Below are 22,916 nucleotides of genomic sequence, written 5' to 3'. Positions count from 1 at the left end.
CTTCTACCAGTAGACACCGCTGTCAGTGAAAACCCACTGGTCTTACGGTTGCCATTCCAGACCAGAGTTTCACTGAAATGAAGTGTACTGTCACACGTGTTTTAAGGTCACATCCCCTGTTAGCACGGCTGCTCCTATGGTATGAGCTCTCAGGTATTCCTAGCCACCAGTGACCAAAAACCCACCGGCACTGTGGCTTAGTTGGTTGAAATGCTTGTCTAGTAAACAGGAGAACCTTGGTTTGAATCCCAGCAGTGCCTTTTATTGACGGTTATATAAAATATAGGCCTATAAAATGTAGGCAGCGCCTCCTAGTGGAAATGCAGGGAGTGCAATAAATGAAAGAAATGACTGTATGTTATTGTTATGGTTAAAAGTGTGTTTCAAGTCTGATTCCCAGTTAGAACAGCTGCTCATATGTTAGCAGGTCTCACGAACAACCCGTGGCGCTGTGGCTTAGTTGGTTAAAGCGCCTGTCTAGTAAACAGGAGATCCTGGGTTCGAATCCCAGCAGTGCCTTTTGTGTTACACCAAACTTCAGCTTGTGGTTTTCGGAAGCTCAACTTCTCAAAATCAAACATAACCAAAAATGAAGAATATTCGATGCACTCTGCTTAAATATGATCTATATCTTTAAAATGTGGACAGCACCTCCTGGTGGAATTGCAGGAAGAGCAATAAAAAATAGTAAAAGTATGTGTTATATTTTATACCTTTGTTGTCTAGTATCGTCGAATGTAATAATTTAATTTAATTTAGTTTAATAATGTTTAAGCAGTTTATTTAATAATTAATTGATATACATTATAATTTTCTCTTTGTTTCCAACCTGTTTTATATATATGTATATATTTATGTTTCAGCAGTGTGCAGACTGACAGGCTGGTCTTTGGTGAGGAGTGGGGGGCAGCCAAGTTCTCAAAACACTGTGAGGGGGCATTATGGAGAAACAGTTGAACATATGTAGTGTAAAAAAGGTAAATCTCAAAGTCACTGGGCAATAAAACGTGTAAAACAATGTCCTACTCAGCTGGAGGTAAAGGTGCTAAAACGATTCAGTGTATCTGAGGCCTAATTTCCAGTTAACACAGCTGCTCATGTGTGAGGAACTGCTCTACAAAGCTCTGCTGTGCAAGCCCATGGCGCTGTGGCTTAGTTGGTTAAAGCGCCTGTCTAGTAAACAGGAGATCCTGGGTTCGAATCCCAGCAGTGCCTTTTATTGTTATGCTAAACTTCAGCTATCTGTTCTCTGAAGCTGAACTGACCAAAAATAAGACAAAGTCAGGTTGATGAATTTGGCTTAAAACAAAATATATTCAAAATGCGGACAGCGCCTCCTAGTGGAATTGCAGGTAGTTCAATAAATACAATAAATGACCTGTCAGTAAAACTCTTTGGTCTTGGTTATGGTCAGGTGTATTTGAGGCCTAATTCCCAGTTAGAACAGCTGCTCATATGTTAGCAGCTCTCGGGTATTCCCAGTTGCCGCTGCTTCAGGAACCCACGGCGCTGTGGCTTAGTTGGTTAAAGCGCCTGTCTAGTAAACAGGAGATCCTGGGTTCGAATCCCAGCAGAGCCTTTTTATTTTTTTTTGGTCCAACTTGTGATTTTCTGGAGCTGAACTCACTAACATAACTAACAGTCATCAGTATAATAAGAACCTGTCAGTAAACAAAGCACTCGTCATTTTGTCTTAAAGCCGCTCTGAGACTGCCTGATAACCCGGCCGCAAAACCACTGAAACATACAGGAGAGATTAAAAGGCCAAGATGATGAAGACAGACAGAGTGACAGAGAGAGAGAGGCTGAAAGCAGACTGAAATAGATATACTGAGAGCACTAAGAGTCTGTACATACACACACCTGAATCTCTTTCTTCTTCCCCCTCCTCTTCCTCAGCCTCTTCCTCCGAGCTCTCACCTGACGATGATGACTCGGAACTGTCTGTTGCAGGAAAAAAAAAAAGATGTTAAAAAATAAAACAAATAAGATTTGTTGATTCAACCTGGCAGTAATTCATTCTACACCTTCCACACTGGAAATTACAAGCCTGCCGAATCTGGTGGGACTCAAACCCACAAGCTTTGAATTTCAAGACCTTAATCAGGCTGGGCATCAAAAATGCAAACACACTCAGCTTAGGTTGCTAATGTGGGAAAGCATGTCACCCTGCCACAATGAACTACTAGACGCATCATGCCCACACTTTGCATACTGGCAACAAAAAAGAGCCGACTCTGGAGGGACTCTAACCCACAACCTTTGAATTCCTTCTCCGAGGCAGCTAGAAGTCGAGAAGTCAGCTAGAGCCGAGACAAGATACGACTTCGGACGTGCTAACAAAAGTACGTGTTAACTGCAAACACCAGCTTAAATTAAAGTTTAATAATAATAAAATTGTATTTAAGATTACTGTATTTCATTATTATTGTTTAATAATTATTATATTAATGATTATTGTATATAAGTATTGTATATTATACCATGACACTGAATACTGCAACGTTAGAGCATGGCCTGGCGCAAGACTGCACAGCATGTACAAGGTAAAAACCCCAAATCATAAAAACATATAATAGAAACTTTGAACTGTTTGATATTTTTTACTTAAAATTACAGTTACAGTTACAAACTTGCAAAATCATCCATGAATTATCCATTTCTAACTTTTACCCTGAATCAGTAGTAAAATAATAAAAAAGTCAAAAAGTTTACTTTACCAAAAAAGTAAACTTTACTGTAAACTTGAGCTGTAGTTTTGTGTTTTATTTTTACTTAAAAACACAGATTACAGTAAGTTTCTGCACATTGGTGATTTGGTTAATCATCCTGGATTAGTAGCTTACTTTATTTTATGTACTCTCCACAGTGGAAAAACTTCACGACTCTGGTGGGACTCGAACCCACAACCTTTGAATACCCTCACTGAGGCAGCTAGAAGTCCAACGCGCTATCCATTGCGCCACAGAGCCGACATACTATGCGCAAAACTAACGTAGTAGCCTACCTCTGAAGTGTACTTTATTGAATTTAATGGAAAATTGGATCAAAATAAAAGTAATCAGATAGAAAATACACCATACCTGAGCTTGTATGTCCACTTTCAATTTCATGACCTGTTTTTGGAAACAGAAAAGGGGACTTTAGTTAGAAACTATATTCAGTGGCCGAACTGAAAGTGCTTCTAGAGGTGAATTTGAACATTTCACATTTACAAACAAAAATATATCATATAGAATCCTGTTTACTAAATACAGCATTAATAAATACAATCTTTGGCAGCTTTTGATCCAAATAGTGAACTTGATTAATACTAATTAATAGTGTTATTTAGGGCATTCCAACAGTAATAAAAACAGTTTGTTTATATAAAAATGTAAAAAGCTTTTCTTATAGTACTCAAAGACAGAATGACAGAGCATTTATATGAAACTCAAATAAAACATTAATAAAAAAATTAATAAAATGTAAATAAAACAGAAAAAAATTACATAAAAGCAGACAAATCTACACTGTTTTTGTTAAATATACAAATTACTTCTTCTAAGCCGGTCTTTAGGCACATATAAGATTTTAAAACTAAAAGTAGTTTAAAAAGAACAAAATATATAAAAATGAAAAATAAAAGAATCTTTTTATCTTACTTTTTTCAAATCTATTTTAAGACTTTTTTAGCTCATTTATTTATTTTTCTCTCCAATCCCTTATTACATTTAATAATAATAAAAATTGTATTTCAGCATTTATTTTAATTTAGCATGAGTGATCTGATGCTATGCTAGCAAATGTATTTTTGATTGTTAGCTTCTCCAGAAAAAACAGCCAAATGTGAATACAGTGATTTGTATTTTATATTGTGACACTGAATACTGCAAAAATTACAATATGTTAGCGCAAGACTGCAGAACATGTACAAGGCAAAAACCTCAAAATCCAGGAGCATCTGAGTCAAAGCAGTTTCCAGTCTCAGGTCTGGGGAATGCTCGTGCTCTTTATCGAAATCACACACCTCAGTTCATCAGTTAATTACCAAGACTTTCAAGAATTGAGTCAGGCTGGGCATCAAAAATGTGAACACACTCAGCTTCCCCGAACAGGGTAGCTCCACTGTGGTCACCCTGCCACACTGACCTACTACACGCACCATGCCAACAATTTCCACAGTGGCAAAAAAAGCTGAGTGACTCTGGTGGGACTCGAACCCACAACCTTTGCATTACCTCACGAAGAGGGCTAGAAGCCCAATGCGCTATCCATTGCGCCACAGAGCCAACAGAAGGCCGGTGTGTCATGTGCTAACCACTAACACCAGATCTAACATTTAAATAGAGTTGGTCAGCTGTGAGAAAAATCATTTGTAATGAATTAATTTTAATAAAAAGTAAAATACGTAGACTTCACAGAACAATGAAGCATACCGAGATTTTCAAAAGATCCAAAACAATTTACTGTAAATAGTAAAGTTTACTGTAAACTTGAGCTGCTTGTAAACTTGGTGATTTGGTTAATCACCCTGGATTAGTAGCCAATTTTATTTTATGTACTTTCCACAGTGGGAACTAAAAATCTCACGACTCTGGTGGGACTCGAACCCACAACCTTTGAATTCCCTCACAAGGGCTGCTAGAAGTCCAATGCGCTATCCATTGCGCCACAGAGCCTGTAGCCCTTGGCCCCTCCCAACACTCCAAACCCTTCCACAGCCATGACAAAAAAATAGAGTTCCCAAAAATACTTACATTAGCAGATTACACCCGTAACTAGTAACGAGTCACTTTTGATAAGGGCAAAAAAATATATTAGTAATACTGTATAATACTGTTAAAGAAGAAAATATGCAAAACATTTTAAAAAAATCCAAAACGCTGTATTTTAAAAAATATTAACAGGCCAGTGAAATAGTAAAATGTAATTGTAATGTAATTACATGTAATGTAATTGATTTATAGGTATGTATCGAGTGCCATGCATGTTAGATAGCATTGATTTCTGTACTTCGTATCGGCAGATACTTGAGGACCTAGTATTTGTAATTGGAAGGGACAAAAAATGGTCTTGGTTTATACTTGATTAAAATAATAGAAAATCACAGTGTAGCAAAAAATGCATATAAAGGAGGCCTGAACCAGACTGGACCAATTCAGGAAACCAATTTTCTATAGTTAAATATTTTTAAATCAAAAAAGACAAATTAGATTTTTTTTATAGAATTTTTGATCTGGCCCAATTCTGCGATATGGAGCCACAGCTGAGTCCGCTTGATGCTGGATGAGCATTAGCGCTGTACTCTGTGGAATACTAACTTTACAGTGCAGATTTAGGAAACCAAACCTGTGATTAGTAAAGTAACCATTACAGGGGCTGCAGTGGTGGGCTTTCCAGCAGGGCAGTGGGGCAGGCCCCTGCCTCAGACCCCAACACTCTATATACCGGAAAAGGATCGGGGAAACCATCCCTCCTCCCACTCATTTCTACCCCAGCGTCATTATTACTGTGCAAAAACAGACACAGGAAGCTGTTCCACTTTTTCTCTGGCCCAGTTACTAAGAACACTCATCTGCTGAGCAGTCGCTTGACTAAATACATTCTTTGTGAGCTCATCTGTATCCAGGCTCTGGTGCCAGTAAAGAAATCTGAGAACTTTTCATCTAGGGTGGGTCAATTAAATTTGGTTAGGTTTAGGATGTTAAAAATTCTAATAATTTCATTTTTAACCATTTATTTAATTTTTACCCAATTTGGAAGGCCAATTATCCAGTCCCCATTCATGTGAACTGACCCCCAACTGTAGCACGTCTCCTCATACACATGCAAAGCCAGCCACTGCCTTTGCGGCATCGCTAGTTACCCCTAGCGCGCTCGGAGGAAAGCCCGGCTCCCCAGCTCCGATACAGCAGCTAAAAGACGCCTGTGCTGACCAGCATCACACTAGGAGTGCTGTGGGGAGGATGTGCCATCAACCCACCACTGAGAAAGCAAGGCCAGCTGTGCTCACTCTGACTCCGACTGCTGATGGCAAGCAGCATGACCCATTAGGATGCCAATCAGCAATCCTTGGATTATAGTGGAAAGTGGGATACACAAAGTTACCAGTTTATTACAAACATATACACGCTTTGGCCATTTTATTAGAAACACCTACTATAAAGGTGCCGTTTGTGGGTTTACAGTCATCGGTTGTAGTCAGCCCCCCTTGACGTAAAAAAGTCCATTTCAGGACCACAACTGACCAGATTCTATTTTGGTGGTTCTCAGAACAGTAGTGACACAGACAGGCCAGCGTTGCGCTGACATCCGGTTTATGTTTCACTACAGGGGTTAATGAGAGCCATGCACGAAGACAGTAGTACGTAGTAAACCACAACTCATTGCGAAACTGTGGTTGAATCGCCATCAGACACTGGGACATATATGGCAAAGCAATAAGTTAGGTTGTAGCGCTCTCTGCTGGAAAAAGTGAGCTACTACTATGTAAATATGCCTTACCTTTCAGATCTGAGGGAGGGATGTCTCCATTTCTGAAAAGAGAAATACAACCAATCAGTTCCCAACATCAAAAATGTACTAAAATAAATAGATAAATAACAAAATTATAAAAAGAGAAAATTATTTTAGTTATGAAAAAGCAACATAAATACATGTATTCGTTACGTGTTGCTGTAAAATGTATGCATGTATACATGAATAGACATTTCAGCTAGTTTACTTTTGTATTTACAGACTAGGCAAGTAAAACAATGTCTGAAATCATATGGTTTTGTATAATAAAGATCCAGATGTGTTTTTAGAGAAAGAGGGGAGATTTAGTTTAGTTTTTAGGCATATTTTTAGCAAAATGAGATTGGTGACAGTCTAGGCCCAAGTTGTTAGAAAAGTTTAGCATCTCGCATTGTAAAGTAATTTTTACATTTTTCTGAAAACTATTCTTATAGTGCAAGCAGCATTCTTTCCCCCTGTGGCTGTTTTCTAAAACCTAAACCTTCACTTTGGTTAAGCCCAAGTAAAGACTTACTTCTTCTAAAAAACAAAAACAAAAACTAGGCTGGTTTAACATTCACTCATTTGAGGCCTTAAAGCAGCAGTATGTAAGAATGGGTATCTCTCGCTCCTGGGCTTCCCCTACAGTCGGGAGGTGTAACTCATGTTTTGAGCCACTCCTAAAGGACACGATGTACACATGCATTTCTGGACAAGCTGAGAGAGCTGCAGAAGCGCCACTGAAAGGTAGAGCAGCATGTGGACTGAGGGGGTAGAGTAATACTACAGGATTGTACACTAATATGACTCTATGGGTTACGCAGCGTTACGCTCACAGTTCTGGAGAGCGCCGTCCTGCTCGCTTCACCAGAGCTCCATAGTGCAGTTAGCAGCGCTCCGAGCCCGGAGTAGCAACGCTAGAGACGCTGAGATTGGCCTTATTGCTACTCCTGCTAGGGGGAGTTCACATGATCGGGGTTGGGGTAATTGGCTTTCCAAACTGCAGATGATTTAATGCAGATGATAATTTCTTAAAATTTATTTTAAAAACAAAACATAAGCAACATATTGTCTTGTTTACAGTATCGCCAGCTTCCTGCCAACATGCAGCCCTAGTGTGGAGGAACATGCAGAACAGAGGGAGAGCAAGAAGAGGAAACAGATGGGGTGAGCAGGCTTTTCAAATGAAGGGGAGGAGAGAGGGTCGAACAAAGCAGAGGAAAAACACCCAGCTGCAGATTCCTCTCTCTTTCACTCTCTCTCTCTCTCTCTCTCTCTCTCTCGCGCAGTTAAACACACAGCAAACCTCCTTATTTTCACAATCTCTTCTGCACGCTTCTCTCGCTCTGTCAGTTGAGACACAATAACAGGAAATAGAGTATCTCACCACTCGCCCTCAGCGCTCTGACCCAGTTTCACACCGACAGCTGTGCCGCCCAGCCTGCGACGACCCTACCTGACCCGACTCCCATATAATCATTCAAACCAACCAAGTGAGCCATGTGCTCCGGTTCACTTCAGGACATGGTGTTACAGCAGTAGCTCAGCCTTACATGTGCTCAATCAGCACCAAACCTAAAGCTTCCCTGGAGATGTGCGGCATCTACACTACCTGCAGTGGCACCCTGGTGTGAAAACCTCGTACCATCGTTCAATACCTTCCTAAGACATGTCTTATATAATAACTAGGGATGCACCGATTCGGCTTTTTCAGTTCCGATACTGATACATAAACTTGTGGGAGAGACTTGAGGCATCAGGATTGACTTAATCATTACTTTATATAATATAACAAAATAACACAGATATAAATTTACTATGTTGCTATTTATTTGTCACTACAATAAACAGCATTCAAATTCAAAATAAAAAATACATTAAAATACATCAAATGTATCAGCCAACAGAAAATAAGTAGCTTCACGTTTTAAATTAATCTTTTTAAATATTTGACGTAATTTAAAATAAAATCTAGCAGCTGAACCTGAGAATAAATAAGTAACTTGGTCAAACATACAAGTAACAATTAAAAACAGGCATGTAAACATTTAGTGCCGTCTCACACCAACCAATTAAAGTGAAAGGATCTGTTCCATGGATCGGCCTAATTATCTGATAGCTAATTTTGTTAATATCTGGACCGATATCCGATCCTAATATCGGATCTCTAACAATGACAGATCCCGCTGTCCTTCTAAACTGCGTTGAACTGTGTTCTACCTTTTCATCTCGTATGACTTGACGACACATTTGCCATTTTTTTTTTCTTAATTCAGTTTGGTTTTATTGTTGTTTTCATTCCTGTTTTGATTATTATTGCGATTATCCGGGGTCGACCTTAGAGGACGGGTTCCCTTTATGAGTCTTGGTTCCTCTTAAAGCCACTTTTGCCACTAGCTGCTCAAAAGTCTCGAACCCGGATCTCTGTAAAGCTGTTTGTGACAATATTTGTTGTGAAAAGCCTATAGAAAATCATAGAAATAAAAAATAGAAGTAAATTAGAATTTATTGGCCTTAAAGAAGGCCTGAATGGACTGAAGACCGTTCTGTAATTTTACATTCTATAGTTAAATGCATTGAGGGAAATACAGATTTCCATGACAGAGACCCTTTAAGACATGTTTTGTCTGACGGACATTTGACTGACTTTTTGTTTTTTACAGAACTACAGCTTTAATGATCCAGTCTGTGTAAAAACCTCAAGAGGGCGCTGAGAGCGAGAATATTCGCCGTTTAAGTAAACAAAGCCAAGGTGTCTTTGTGAAGCAGACATGAGAGACATGAGCGACTGGGATTCGCTTTCAGAAGCCCTGTCTGATGTGTCTGCACATGTCGGGGTGCGGAAGAGGAAAAGAGAAAAGGCTTGAAGCCTAAAAGCAGAAAAGGAGAGAGAGAAAACAGCGGACGTCACGGAGGAAACCACACGAGCAGAACACGTTCAGCTAGTGGCAGAAGTAGGCCAGGCCTATGAGCTTCGCTTTTCACAGCTCCACATAAACAGAAACTAAAGAAAGGTCAGGAGTCCGTGTCAGCGGCTGGTTGGGGGAGTTGGGATGATTGCTTATCAAACATTACACCGGCTGGTATTTTTAGTTAACGTATTATCACAACTACTACACTGCCATCAGGCCGAGCCAGCTCAGCGGGTGTTATATATGCGGGCGTGTGTGTATACCCTGCTTTCGACCACAGTGCTTCCTATTGTGATAAAAGAAGAAAGAGAAAGGAGAACAGACCGACTCTCCAACAGGGCCAGCGTATCAGAATGTTGACACTGATATCAAGTCCAGTATCATAAAACTAAAACCATACAAAGACAATATTATGACTCGAACTGTCTGATCTATAGGCCTGAGAAGTTCTAGTGTTGCTCGATCGCTGAATTAATAACCCATATACCCGACCATCTAGGAGAGACTTCAGGCATCAGGATTGACATAATCATTCATGGACTACCTCAAGAGATGCAAGCTGAAGGTTTTGCCATGGTCCTCACACTCCCCCAGTCTAAACATCATCCGAAATCAGTGGACAGGCCTCAGAAAATCATTGAAGCAAGATGACCCACAATCCTAACAGGACTAGCAGCCTTCTGCAGGAAGAGTGGGCGGAAATCCTACCACAAGAGACCATGTAGGGTGTCCAAACTTTTGCTTTGCTGTTTTGGTATTTTGAAGCCCGTAACCTTAGGCGTTCTTCTCCACTTCACTTATCTATCCACAGTAACAGATACTCTGAACAGGGCTGCCCAAACCTGCTGAGGAGGGTGTGTCGGCCCATCAGATCATCACGCACAATTTCAGCCTCCTACAGACGCCTACAGAATACAATGCTCATGTAGCGTTAGCCCATTTGGGCAAGGACGGCCTGCCTGGAACGTGTTTGTTTGCCGTGATGGACAGCGAGTCACACTTGACCGCAGTATTTGTGTGGCTGTTCACCTCGGGCCTGTGAAAGGAAGATAAACCAAGCAGCAGTTGGAGTCTGCTTGAAGATACTGTAAACAGCCAGCAGCCAACAGAACACAATGGCAGGGCACGTCCACCCAAAGCCAGGCCTGGAGGTGGCATCAGGCGAACGCAGCATGCAAAGGTCTTCAGTCAGGAGGGACACAAAGGTATCAGGTGTCAGCTGGAATTACAATGCAAAGAAGCGTGTCGGTGTGTGTGTGTGTGTGTTTGTGTGTGTGTGTGTGTTGGATGCAAATGCTGTCACAAGGTCTCAAGTTTCCATCGACCTGCAGCCGGATGAGTCAGACTGGATTATTATTCAGTAAATCAATAAGGCAGGCCCGTCCTGTTGTTCGCTTCTCTATTTGCTGCCATTTAAACTATATAGACAAAAGTATTTGGACACCTGCTTGTTCATAGTTTCTTCTGAAATCAAGGGTATTAAAAATTTCAAGAGTTGATCCTGCTTTTGTTGGAGTATCTGTCTCTACTGTCCAGAGAGCAAGGCTTTCTACTAGATTTTGGAGGATTGAGCATTGCTGTGAGGATTCGATTGCATTTAGCGACAAGAGCTAGAGGTCAGGATCCCCCAACTCCCCAACTCATCCCAAAAGTACTGGATGGAGCTCCACCACCATCATTCTAGAGAACACAGTTCTCCCACTGCTCCACAGCTCAATGCTGGGGGGCTTTATTACACCCCTCTACTAGCCCACGCCTGGAATTAGGCAGCATGGAGCCCATAGCACATCTGTGTCAGCAATGGGTGCAACTTAAAGTAGGTAAATGTATTCATTAGAAGGGGTGTCCATAAATATTTGGACAGATAGTGTAGATTTCCTGTCACTCATGTATATATATATATATATTAATATTCTGTTTATTTAGTATATTTCCATTTCTTCAGTATGTTTAGTCAGTGTATATTAACACTAGCTTGCTGTGAAGTGATTATCTGAGCCTTATGGCAACCAACAAGGTCCAACCAACCTGAACTTGACTATTATTACCTACACAGGTTTCTACAGCACCTGCCGGTGTTTTGAGCAGCCATGCCCCGTCCGATCCAGTGTACCGAGTATTGGCTATTTTAAGCCTGATTCAGTTTGATCCTTTGTTTTTACCACTGTGTTCTAGCAGAGCACCTCCCAGCATCCGTTTTACATAACACATAGATATTTATCTATTTTCTGCTGCTTTTGCACATTCCTTCAAATCCCTGTGGGAAATACACCCTCGCAAAGTCTTTACTCCTGAATTACGGCTGGTTAGAAATGATAGCATCACAGAAACGATGTGATTTAGCACAAGAGACTTTTGTTCCTTCAGTGCTGACTGGAATTCCTCGCTTAATTCAATGAACAAAAGTCACTTGTGCTCGGATTTACCAGCAGCAGAACCCTGCACCACTCTTTGGTTCTAAACCAGCACTGAACAGCCCGTTCAGAACCGGGGCTGGGACGGTATGATTCGTACAAACACAAACTTCAGATCGGGCCGGTATTGGCCGATACTCAGCATTAAGCTCATTGGATGGAACGGGAGGACAAAGAAACTGGATCGGCACATCCCTAGTTTTAAGACAGGTTTATTGGCCAAATGTTTTGGGACACCTGCTCATTCACTGTTTGGAGTAACTGTCTCTACTGTTATGGGAAGGCTTTCTACTAGATTTTGGATTGAATTCAGGGACAAAAGCGTTGGTGAGGTCAGGACCTCATCCCTCACCCCCACCCGCCCACCCAAAAAAAAAACTCTTCCTAAAAGTATTGGACGGAGCACCATCCATTATTCCAGAGAACACAGTGGTCCACAGCTCAAAGCTGGGATGAAGAATCTCCCGTGTTCTCTGGAATGATGGCTGGTGCTCCATCCAATACGTCTGGCCCACATCTAGGCCCAGGCCTGGTATTAGGCAGCATGGTATTATAATAATAGCTTCATTTAATTAATGTATTAATCTGCTCCAGAGAGTCCTCTTCTATTGTGACAGCAAGCGGTGCAACTTAAAGTAGCTGAATGCATTCATTAGAATGGCTGTCCATAAATATTTGGACATAGTGTCGTATTAAATCATACTAAAGATGATTTTAGTATGACAGTAGTTACACCTGCCGCCTCAACATCTCCACCACCACCAGGCCTCAGAAATAAAGAGGAGCGTGAGGAGAAGTGTTCATCACCACGGCACTGGTGGGGAGGGGATGGTCTCAGATGGGTGGTCTCAGAATCTGCTCTGAACATGACGAAAAAAAACAAAAGAGCATGTGGAAGAGCATGGAGGAACAGGCAGCCATTCCACCTTAATAAGCACTACTTAGGCATGTTATTAAGGCCTAATAATGCACACAGAGCAGGTCCAGAGCTGCAGGAGCCGGTGGGGACGATGGTGGAGCAGCTTTCCGTTGACTACAGAGGTGACAGACAAAGACATCATGGCGCATCACATGTACTTTCACTTTGGGTAAACGACTAAAGGTCGTGTACAGAGCATCGTTACAGGAGGATACAGGAGGATGGGGGGTGCATGCACCTAAAAAACAACATGAATTTTATAGGCTTTAATTCAGGCTACAATCCACCAGTAACCCACTGAAATGCCCTTTTGGCCAAACTGTGAGCAAATGCAAATGCAAAAAAAATAAAAAATACTAAACATTGCTCAGCTGATCCACTTACCCATCCTCAGCTTCTTTTGTCTCCCCCAAATTGGCCATATCTGCTACCATAGTCCTCCCAGCCACACCACCAGGCTGCTTTTAGGAGGAGCACCACTGCTCAGATGTTTCCTCGGAGTGCAGATCAATGCGCCAGACATAAGCAGGGCAAGCTTTCAAAGGCGGATCGATATTTTACCTGCCAGGTGAGCTGCTTTCCCCACGAGCATCCACCTAACTACTCCCAACAGCCCGTATCTCCAGCACTTCTGCTCCAGCCTCTGTTAGTTTTCGCGTTTCGGTGCATCCAACTAACTTAGCTATATATGGTGCTAGCTAACCCTAGCTGGAGGTTCCCTGGTTCTAGCGAATATAAAACGATATCGAGAACCTTTGTGAGAACCTTTGTGAGAAGCAGCGTGAGGACAGATAGCGCTGCCGTTTCCACCACACGACGTTTACAACTTGCATCTGCTTTGTGAATACACGTCAATCTGTAGAACACACGGACTGGCATTCGCGGTGCTGTTGTTGAAGATGGCAGCCTATCACCATGGTGTAGAGATCAGCGGTCGGCGCCGCGTCCAATCAAAACAACGCTGCCAGCTTTGGAAGGGGGCGGGGATAAGAGCCCGCGCTTTTTTTCGGTCAACAGGGTAAACAGAGGCCTAGCAGCTCTGCCAGCAGCAGCGGTGTCGACACTGTGCTGTGTGTGTGTGTGTGTGTGTGTGTGTGTGTGTTTATATAGTTATATTAGTATTTCAGAAGTACAGCTTCCATTTGAATGAGAAATATGTTAAGATTTTAATAACACAGAGACTATAAACTAGTTAGCACTGCCCTATTACAGGCTTACTACAGCATGCTAATGCTAACATGCTGTAGGTTTGTTTATGTAAGGAGCAGAGCTGTGAAAGCCTTATTTTAACAACACTTTTACGTTTAATTTGGAGTTTAAACTGTGGAAACAATTAGCTAACAGCCTTATGCAAATGTTCTGCTCAATAATTCTTGATTTGTGTTGATTTTTTAGGTGAAAATAAGTGAACAAATTCTCTACAGGACACAAACAGTGCACCACTACTATTTATTCAATTAGGACTTTTACAAGGTTTTACCATTTTTGATGTTCCAAATGCACTTTTTGATGCAGATCACAGAAATGACCTCACAATTTAGTTTGACAAGCATTGTAAAATATTGAAAAAAAAAAAAAGTCAAAAAAATGCAAAAAACTGATTCAAGGGGTGAAGAAAGTTGCACGCGACCCATTGATGGACTCTTTACAAAGTAAAGGTGCATGTATTTGACACTGTACAGCGAAGTGTGTCCTCCACATTTGACCCATCTGTGGTAGTGAGCACACACACACACAGAGCAGTGGGCAGCCAACTCCAGCGCCCAAGGAGCAAAGAGGGTCTTGCTCAAGGGCCAAGCCCGGGAATCAAACCCACAACCCTGTTATCAATAACCCTGTGCTCTAACCGCTGAGCCACCACTGCCCCAGTAGGTGTTACTTCCACCTTTGCACACCGAACATAAACAACGGCTGGTAGAACTTCGTCAAGGCGGTGAACGCGCAAAGCGAGGCCTTTGCTGGTTTGCGGCAGATGTTTCCACGCGTAAGCGATGCCAAGGTAAAAGAAGGTGTTTTCATTGGTCCACCAATCAGAGATGTGCTGATGGATAGCCATTTAGATGGGGTTCTGCAGGGTTCTGCAGGGGACAGCCTTTAGGAATGTCGATTGTAGCTTTCTAGGAAACTGTAAAGCACCTGATCGTGTTATACAGGTTCAGAGTCTGCTTCAGACATACAAATCAATGAAGTGCTGCATGTCACTAAAGATACATTTCCTTACTCCCACTTGGACTTCTTCCCAGACAACCCCGGCGCCGTGAGTGAGGAGCATGGTGATAGGTTTCAGCAGGACATTGCCAAGATGGAGAAACGGCATCAGGGCAAGTGGAATCAATTGTCTGGAAGATGGTACGTGATACATAGGAACATCATAAAAACATGTTTGTGTTCAGCTTGTTAAAATCTACTTGTTTCACTAAAGATTGTAGAGGAAACTCAATGTTCCTAAAAATGTTTAGCAGTGATTTTGGTATGCAATGAAAAATAATAGGGTTTTAAGGGGGGTAAATACTTTTGCAAGGCCCAGTTTGTGCTGTAAATGTAGGCTAGTGTTTTACTAAGCCATTATATGTTGGAGTTTTTACTTTAATGATAACACTTTACATAAAAACAGTGCTACACAACACTGACCACATAACCATGCCATACTCACGATGTGGGTAGCCTGTATTGGTAACCCAACTGGGCACCAGAATGTTTTTTCCTCAGGTTCCACGCTGGCCCCACTTATGGTTGCCCACCAGGGTCAGTGATGGGACCAGAAGGGGTCAAACATGGGTCCCATCTGGGTTGGACACTGCATACGGGGCCTAGATGGGACGCATGTGGGCTGTAAGAATGGGTCCCAGTAACAACACATGTACATACCCACTCACAGCCCATGCCCACCTCAAACCTACCCACCATGTGAGCCCCACAAGATTTTAGGCCGAGCTACTCGGACTGACTGAGTCTCAGTCTCAGTTTCCTCTTCTCAGTTAAGGCTCAGTAAAAAGTGAAGAAGATGGCCGATCCTCTCAACCACTCTGTAGCCTATTACATCCCTGTTCATCATTCTCCTCACCGCCCAGCCCCACATCTACTAAGGTTAGAGATCATCAGCTATGGTTCTGGAGGTCTGGAAGGCCATGGCTCTGGTTTATAGCATTTCAGCTGGGGAGAAAGTCCTGTGGTCAGGTTTGAGCTGCTGAGGTAGTGCCCTGCTTTTAACACTAGGGGTCGCTACACTACAAGCTGTAAGATCCAGCAAAAAGCCTCTTCATTCATAACAGTTTCCAGACAGCGGCTTATTCTTCAGAATTATAATAAATACTTAAATTCCTATTACCAAATTCCTATGACTAAAATGTAATCTCTTGTTTTTGGAATTACAAACAATAATGCATTCGCAAATAAGATTTTGGCGCATGGAAATATTGCCATACATATATAGATTTTCTTTCCCAGGTGTCCATGTTATGATCTGTATACTGATGTCATAATATACATATATAATATATAAATAAATGTATATATTTTACAAAATGTACAGAACATTTTGTTGTTTTGGGCCCTTCATTAGAAATTATGAGTATAAGTTTCAACATATATATATATATATATATATTATTTATTTATTTATTTATTTTTGTAATGGGAAACTAATAAGTGGACGCTGTGGTAATAATTAGGGTAACAAAAAAACCCTGAAATGATGAATAATTTAACGTCCCGTTGTCTCATAGAGCTTCTATTGATCTACTAAATTACAGGATTATTGATGACGGTTACACAAATACTGAAATATTTATGGATGATTTTGAGGCTGTTTCACGAGAATGACCCAAACATCAAAAACAGGAAAGACTTAATATCATAACATATACCACCTGAATATACAAGCATATAAGCATCTCTTTTTAGGAGTGCCCAATATGTTTGAAATATAATCAATATATTGTCATTTAATTAGTATACTGATTATAATCAGTACAGTCAATATATATATATATATATATTTTTACAGTAATATGATATTTAAATTACTAAATAAGCCTAAAATACAGTTAGGACATCTATTTCAGCAGTGACATGGCAGTATTTACCTTTATGTGTATTGTAAATGATTATAGCATGGTCATGTAAGTGAGTGTTGTAATGTATGATGCTCGTATGTACAACATATGGGATCCAGTACTGCTTTAGGCACCTAAAGAAAATGATATTCAAAATAAGTATATCTTTAATTGGGTGCTTATAAAAGTTTTTTATTTGCTCAGACACAAACACAAATAACATTCATACAATAAAAAATATATATTAATTAGCTGTAATATTTCCACTTATAGGACTTTCTTATACACTATAGTGATCTGGATTTACAATAAGACTCATATATGAAGATTCCTGTAGTTCTTCCATAGATATTTTTCATGAGGGACATTTGAGAACACACCCTGAACACAGAGACTGAGCTGTTACGCAACATGAGATCAAGATCAAGAAGAACCTTGTTATCACAACTATACACAAGAGTACAGTGGTACCAAACCGGTTCCTCCGGGGCCGTGGTGCTACGTACACATGACCCGTGTTTACAGGAAAGTCAGAAAGACAGATTGCATATAGTGTAATTAGATGAGACACTGTGATATGATACCAACTCCAAAGTAATCAATACACAACAAGGCCCAACAATCAATACAGTCCAACTCAGACTCCAGGACACTGCAGAACAGTGTGGGGCCGTCAGAAACGAGAGGTTTACATTAGCTAACATTAACTAGAGTAGTTAACATCTAGTGAACATGAGCCAAAGTAGTTAACAACAAGCTAACATCAGCTAGAGTAGATAACATCTAGCTAACATTAACTAGAGTAGTTAACATCTAGCTAACATTAACTAGAATAGCTACCATTTACCTAACATTAACTAGAGTAGTTAACATCTAGTGAACATGAGCCAAAGTAGTTAACAACAAGCTAACATCAGCTAGAGTAGATAACATCTAGCTAACATTAACTAGAGTAGTTAACATCTAGCTAACATTAACTAGAATAGCTACCATTTACCTAACATTAACTAGAGTAGTTAACATCTAGTGAACATGAGCCAAAGTAGTTAACAACAAGCTAACATCAGCCAGAGTAGATAACATCTAGATAACATCAGCTAGAGAAAATAACATCTAACTAACATTGTCTAGAGTAGATAACATCAGCTAGAGTAGATAACATCTAGCTAACATTGTCTAGAGTAGATAACATCAGCTAGAGTAGATAACATCTAGATAACATCAGCTAGAGAAAATAACATCTAACTAACATTGTCTAGAGTAGATAACATCTAGCTAACATCAGCTAGAGTAGATAACGTCTAGCTAACATTGTCTAGAGTAGATAACATCAGCTAGAGTAGATAACATCTAGCTAACATCAGCCAGTAGTTAACGTCTAGTTAAAGTCACCTACCTAATATCCGCTAAAGTAGTTAACATCTAGCTAACATTAGTAACTAACAGTTAGCTAATATCAGCTGAATTAGCTAACGTCAGCTAAGGTAGTTAACATCTTGCTAACATCAGTTACAGTACCTAACATGTAGCTACCAGCTAGAGCAGATAGCATCTTGCTAAGAGTAGCTAGTGGCTATTTTACACTAATCTAAATGGCATAGAAAAGGCGGCTAGCTTGGGAAAATTAGCTTTACCAAACTAGCCCACCAGTTTGACCACCTTGACGATCAGCTTGGTCAAACTGGTCATGCTAATAGACCAGTATGTCCATCAAACTCAGCGAGGCCCAGAGCTGGTTTACCATCTTCTGTACCAGCATCATCCCAGTTCCAGCTGGGCTGACCAGCTTTTCCACCACCTTGACCATCTGAAACCAGCTCCCAGCACCTGCTGGTGTTGAGCTGGATATTCAGCAGGACACACCGACAGTCCAGAGGACCCTGCTGTGATGGACTGGATGGTTAAATGAAAATCAGGGTGATTTAAGCTCCCTCTGAGAACCAGCAGCACACAGTAGGCCCCACACATCAGGGTCACATCGGGGTCACATCGGGACGGCCCTCTAGCGCGGCGTCGCCGTGAGCAGAGGTGCGGCCGCAGGGCTGCCGAGGACAGAGAATAAAAATGAAAAGTGAGCTGCTCTCTGTGCAGCGACGCCTCCTCCTCTCTGGAGCGCTGAGAGGGAGAGCCGGGCCAGGAGAGGATCAAGGGCTTTCCTATTGATCACACACTCGTCCAGAGAGAGAGTATCTACTCTCCATCTCCTTCTCTGAGGGGGTATAGAGTGTATGAGCGGGGGGGGGGGTGGACTTTAAAGAGATCTCTACAACCCAAGCAAAGCCATTAGCAGGCTATTTTTACATTAATAATCAATAATAATCAATACCCTGATTCAAATATATACATTATTTCCACATGAATAAATGATACTACAGTACATTATACACAGAAATATGTGTGTGTATGTTTACACAAATAAGAAAATGCTCAAATATAATAAGTATAATATACTGAATGGCATGCAAAACTTTGGACACCCTGAAAAGTTAGTAATTATTTGGAAATCAGTAAGATGAAAAAAGGACAAGCAGCACCATGCAAAAGTTTGGGCACCCCACAATACTTTTATATCACTTTAATCAAGAACTCAGAACTTAATTAGTACAACCATTCTGACCCAGGAAACCAAAATCAAAGAAATAATTAAAAATCCAATATTGCTATAATGAGTGTGTATAACTGTACTGGAACTGTATACCTGGAAGAGTATATATAGTATATAATAATAATATATATAGTGTATAGATATATTATAGTAGGCATGTGTATAATAATATAATAAATCATTTGTGGTAGTGCATAACTGTGGAATGTGAAGAGAATTAATGTAGTAGTAATAATAATTATTATTTATTAGTTGTAATAATTATTCATTTACAATTATAATGTATTATTATCATAAATACATCTTATATTTTATTTATAATTAATAATACATTAATATTGATATATTTGCATCACAAAAACATACATTTTGTAATGTCATTTTTAATGAGCAAGTAATAAATAATTTAATTAATTAAAAAAAACATGTATTGTATTGTTTGTAATACAGTAATATTGAATAAAAATGTAATATTAGAATAATATGAATAAATAAATAATATTCAAAATATCCCTTTTAGTAACACAGTAAATAAACAAATAATAATAATTATAATAATAGGACTGGAAAACAGTATAAACATTATTGTTTCATTAATATCATTATTGTTTATTTACTTCTTTTCTATTATTTATTTCACAGATCTACTCCAGTCTACACTCCATTGTTAATGCCAACTGAAGAAGAAAACAAAGCAGATGTTTACTACAGAAATCTAAATTAATATATAAATAATATATATTATTTTGGATTTCTATCCACAGTGATGTTGGACCGCTCTGTTCCTAGTGTTCTGATCCAGGTAGATGGATTCCCAGCTTCTATAATAAAATGTGTATATCAGCATCAGCAGATGTGTACATGATCAGCATCGGCCCACAGTTCCCTTATCACTGCTTCCCAAACGCTGAGAGCTGAGAGCGCTGAGGCCTTATGGGAGAGCTCCAGATCCGAGGACAATCATGAGGGGAGGATCGATATTCTGCAAACAGAGACCAGCTCTCAGTGACACTCACACTACCCCTCCCAGCCCTCAGCCAGCGCCGCACGAATGGAGCAGCTCAACTTTTTGGTGTGTGTGTGTGTGTGTGTGTGTGTTTGGGAGAATCATCAATCATCAGTATCCAGCAATAGAACCTGAACATAACCGGATCAGGACTGTCACGATTACTCCAATATAAAATCAAATCTGTCCTGCTGCTCTTTCTTACAGTGGGAAGCGAAATCCGCTGGGCACGCCTACTCATTTACATTTTGACACATAAACTTTGATTGGTCATCGCCAAAATCATCGCTTGATTACTCGATTACTGATATAATCAATAGAATCGTGCCAGGCCTAAACTATGCATCAGAAACAAACTCTACACTACATGTCCAAATATTTGTGCACACCCATTCTACTGAATGCATTCCGCTTCTTTAAGGTGCACCCATTGCTGACACAGATGTGCAAATGCACACACACAGCTTGTTTAGTCTCTGTAGAGAAGCACTGCCAATAGAATAGGACTCCCTGGAGCCTATTGGCACCATGCTGCCTAATGACAGAGGTGGAGGGGTATAAAGCCCCCAGCATTGAGGAGCTGTGGAGCAGTGGAAGAACTGTGTTCTCTGGAATGATGGATGGTGGTGGAGCTCCATCCAGTACTTTTGGGATGAGGTGGGGTGATGTTCATCATCCAACATCCTGACCTCACTAACTAGCTCTGGTCGCTGAATGCAATCAAATCCTCACTGCAATGCTCCAGCCTTCTTCCTTAAACAGTAGAGGCCGTTCCTGCAACAAACAAACAGAAGCAGAATCAACTCTTTTTAATACCCTTAATTTTGGAAGGTGTCCCAATACTTTTGTCCAAACAGTGTATTAGCAATCTTGCCCCCAATCTTGTGAAAGTGTGTGTGGGTAGCGACGGCGCGGCGGCTTGTGCTGCTCACATGTGCTGACCTGACTGCTCACGCTTCAACTCTGGAGCTGACCAATGCATCCCACGCTGAGTCACGCCCAGCCGGGCGGGCCGGGCAAACAGCCAGAACCAGTGAGAAACAGTGTCCCTCTGAACTCTTAAGGGCTTCTCTGGACCCCGGGAGGTGCTTGGCCCCTTCTGCCCTCCTACGCATCGCCTGCTCCGGGACTTTTCCCCCTTTGTTCTGAAAGCCGGGTCCCTCGGGTCAGGGAATCCCCCTGTACTGTGCCTGACTGCGTGGACCAGAGAAATTTAAGAGCCAGATGAGCGTCCGCGAAAGGCTTCCCACAAGAGACCGAACTGGGGGTGGGCGGAAGGCAGGATGTGACCTCAGCGATGCCTTCTTAACGACATGAGAGGCAGGAAGGCACTGACAGAGAGCCGCTGGATGTAATTATATGAGATTTCTTTGACCCCTGACCACGGGCTTCTTTTTTTACATTAGCTGAAAGATGCTGTTTGGGCTGGTTTAAGGTTACTTTTAAAGCAGCACTTTGGCCGGTAATCAAATCTGCACTGCTTTCCACTTACCCTGAATGTATGGAACGTGCTGCTGCTGTTTTTAGCTGGGCCAGTCCTGGTTCCCTCTGATGGGAGGCTACTGTGAAGGCTTGGTGAAAGTTAACTAGCTGCTTTATTGATCTTGAGCAGTTGAAAGTGGGATAAATGTTCATTCACATAATCAGCAGATTATGTTTTTTAATAAGTCTTGTAATAGTTGATAAAAGTGAGGGTATGGCCTCTAACTTGGCTCCTCTGTATGCAGGCCCAAACTTCAGATCTTCACTCTCATGCCTAGATTACAGTCATAATTCCTAAAAGTTACATCGGCCCTAAAATAGAACCCTGTGGGATTCCACAAAATATACCAAACTAATCAATAGCTTGTGTATTAGGATCAATAAGTGGATATTTCATCTAGGATGTAAGGGGTTAAATGCTTCTGTTGTTAAAATAAGACTTTTGATAGTTTTGAATGCAGCTGTTTGCAATGACTTTAAACACAAAGCCATTTAAATTATTGTAAAATCATATTGCCTTTTTAGGACAAAAGTATTTGGACATTAATTGCTCTTCTGAAATAAAGTGTATTTAAATGAGTTGATCCTGCTTTTATTATGTCTCTACTCTCCAGGGAAGAAGGCTTTCTGCTAGACTTTGAATGAGCATTGCTGTGAGGATTTGATTGCATTCAGCGACTAGCGCACTAGTGAGGTCAGGATGTTCCCCAACTCATCCCAAAACTATTGGATGGAGCTCCACCACCATCATTCCAGAGAACACAGTTCTTCCACTGATCCACAGCTCCTCAATGCCTCTATAGCTCACGCCTGGCATTATTAGGCAGCATGGTGCCAATAGGGTCATAATGTTGGTCTGCTCCAGCTCTCTGCGTGTGCATTTCACATCCATGTCAGCAGTGCGTCCACAAACTTTAGGGCTTCGCAGACGGACTGGAAGGTTCTGAGGTTTCCTTGCTGGTGGACTGGAGCTTATTTCATGGTAGCCGTGTCATATCCAAGAGGTGCTGCAGAGTTACTCAAAGAAACCCAAGAAGCAAACGAGG

The 22,916-nt window shown here is 41.0% G+C and overlaps 1 protein-coding gene, 1 long non-coding RNA gene and 4 other non-coding genes across 7 annotated transcripts in view; 3 read left to right on the top strand and 3 right to left on the bottom strand.

Annotated features, from left to right (window-relative positions):
- The window catches only part of LOC140546088 (uncharacterized), a 34,945-nt gene extending 21,417 nt beyond the window's left edge, over nt 1-13,528 (bottom strand). For both annotated transcript variants that reach the window (XM_072669222.1, XM_072669223.1), the window contains exons 1-4: nt 13,107-13,528; nt 6,487-6,518; nt 3,084-3,116; nt 1,864-1,944 (exon numbers count right to left, since the gene is read on the bottom strand). In XM_072669222.1, the coding sequence (XP_072525323.1) occupies nt 1,864-1,944; nt 3,084-3,116; nt 6,487-6,518; nt 13,107-13,156 (196 nt within the window). In that variant the 5' untranslated portion in view covers nt 13,157-13,528. The remainder of the gene's footprint in view (nt 1-1,863; nt 1,945-3,083; nt 3,117-6,486; nt 6,519-13,106) is intronic.
- trnat-agu (transfer RNA threonine (anticodon AGU)) lies at nt 446-519 on the top strand. Its single transcript has one exon. It is a non-coding gene; the product is annotated as a tRNA-Thr (tRNA).
- On the top strand, nt 1,142-1,215 carry trnat-agu (transfer RNA threonine (anticodon AGU)). Its single transcript has one exon. It is a non-coding gene; the product is annotated as a tRNA-Thr (tRNA).
- trnar-ucu (transfer RNA arginine (anticodon UCU)) lies at nt 2,883-2,972 on the bottom strand. The gene is given in 2 exon segments: nt 2,883-2,918; nt 2,936-2,972. It is a non-coding gene; the product is annotated as a tRNA-Arg (tRNA).
- Nucleotides 4,572-4,661, bottom strand: trnar-ucu (transfer RNA arginine (anticodon UCU)). The gene is given in 2 exon segments: nt 4,572-4,607; nt 4,625-4,661. It is a non-coding gene; the product is annotated as a tRNA-Arg (tRNA).
- A 330-nt stretch (nt 13,529-13,858) lies between the features above and the next one.
- On the top strand, nt 13,859-20,636 carry LOC140546043 (uncharacterized). The gene is made up of 3 exons (XR_011978300.1): nt 13,859-14,721; nt 14,966-15,071; nt 20,025-20,636. It is a non-coding gene; the product is annotated as an uncharacterized lncRNA (long non-coding RNA).
- Nucleotides 20,637-22,916: the final 2,280 nt, after the last annotated feature.

This window comes from Salminus brasiliensis, chromosome 23 (assembly GCF_030463535.1).
Source record: "Salminus brasiliensis chromosome 23, fSalBra1.hap2, whole genome shotgun sequence".
In the NCBI taxonomy this organism is placed as follows: Eukaryota; Metazoa; Chordata; class Actinopteri; order Characiformes; family Bryconidae; genus Salminus; species Salminus brasiliensis.
This window is presented reverse-complemented; position numbering and strand designations above follow the sequence as displayed.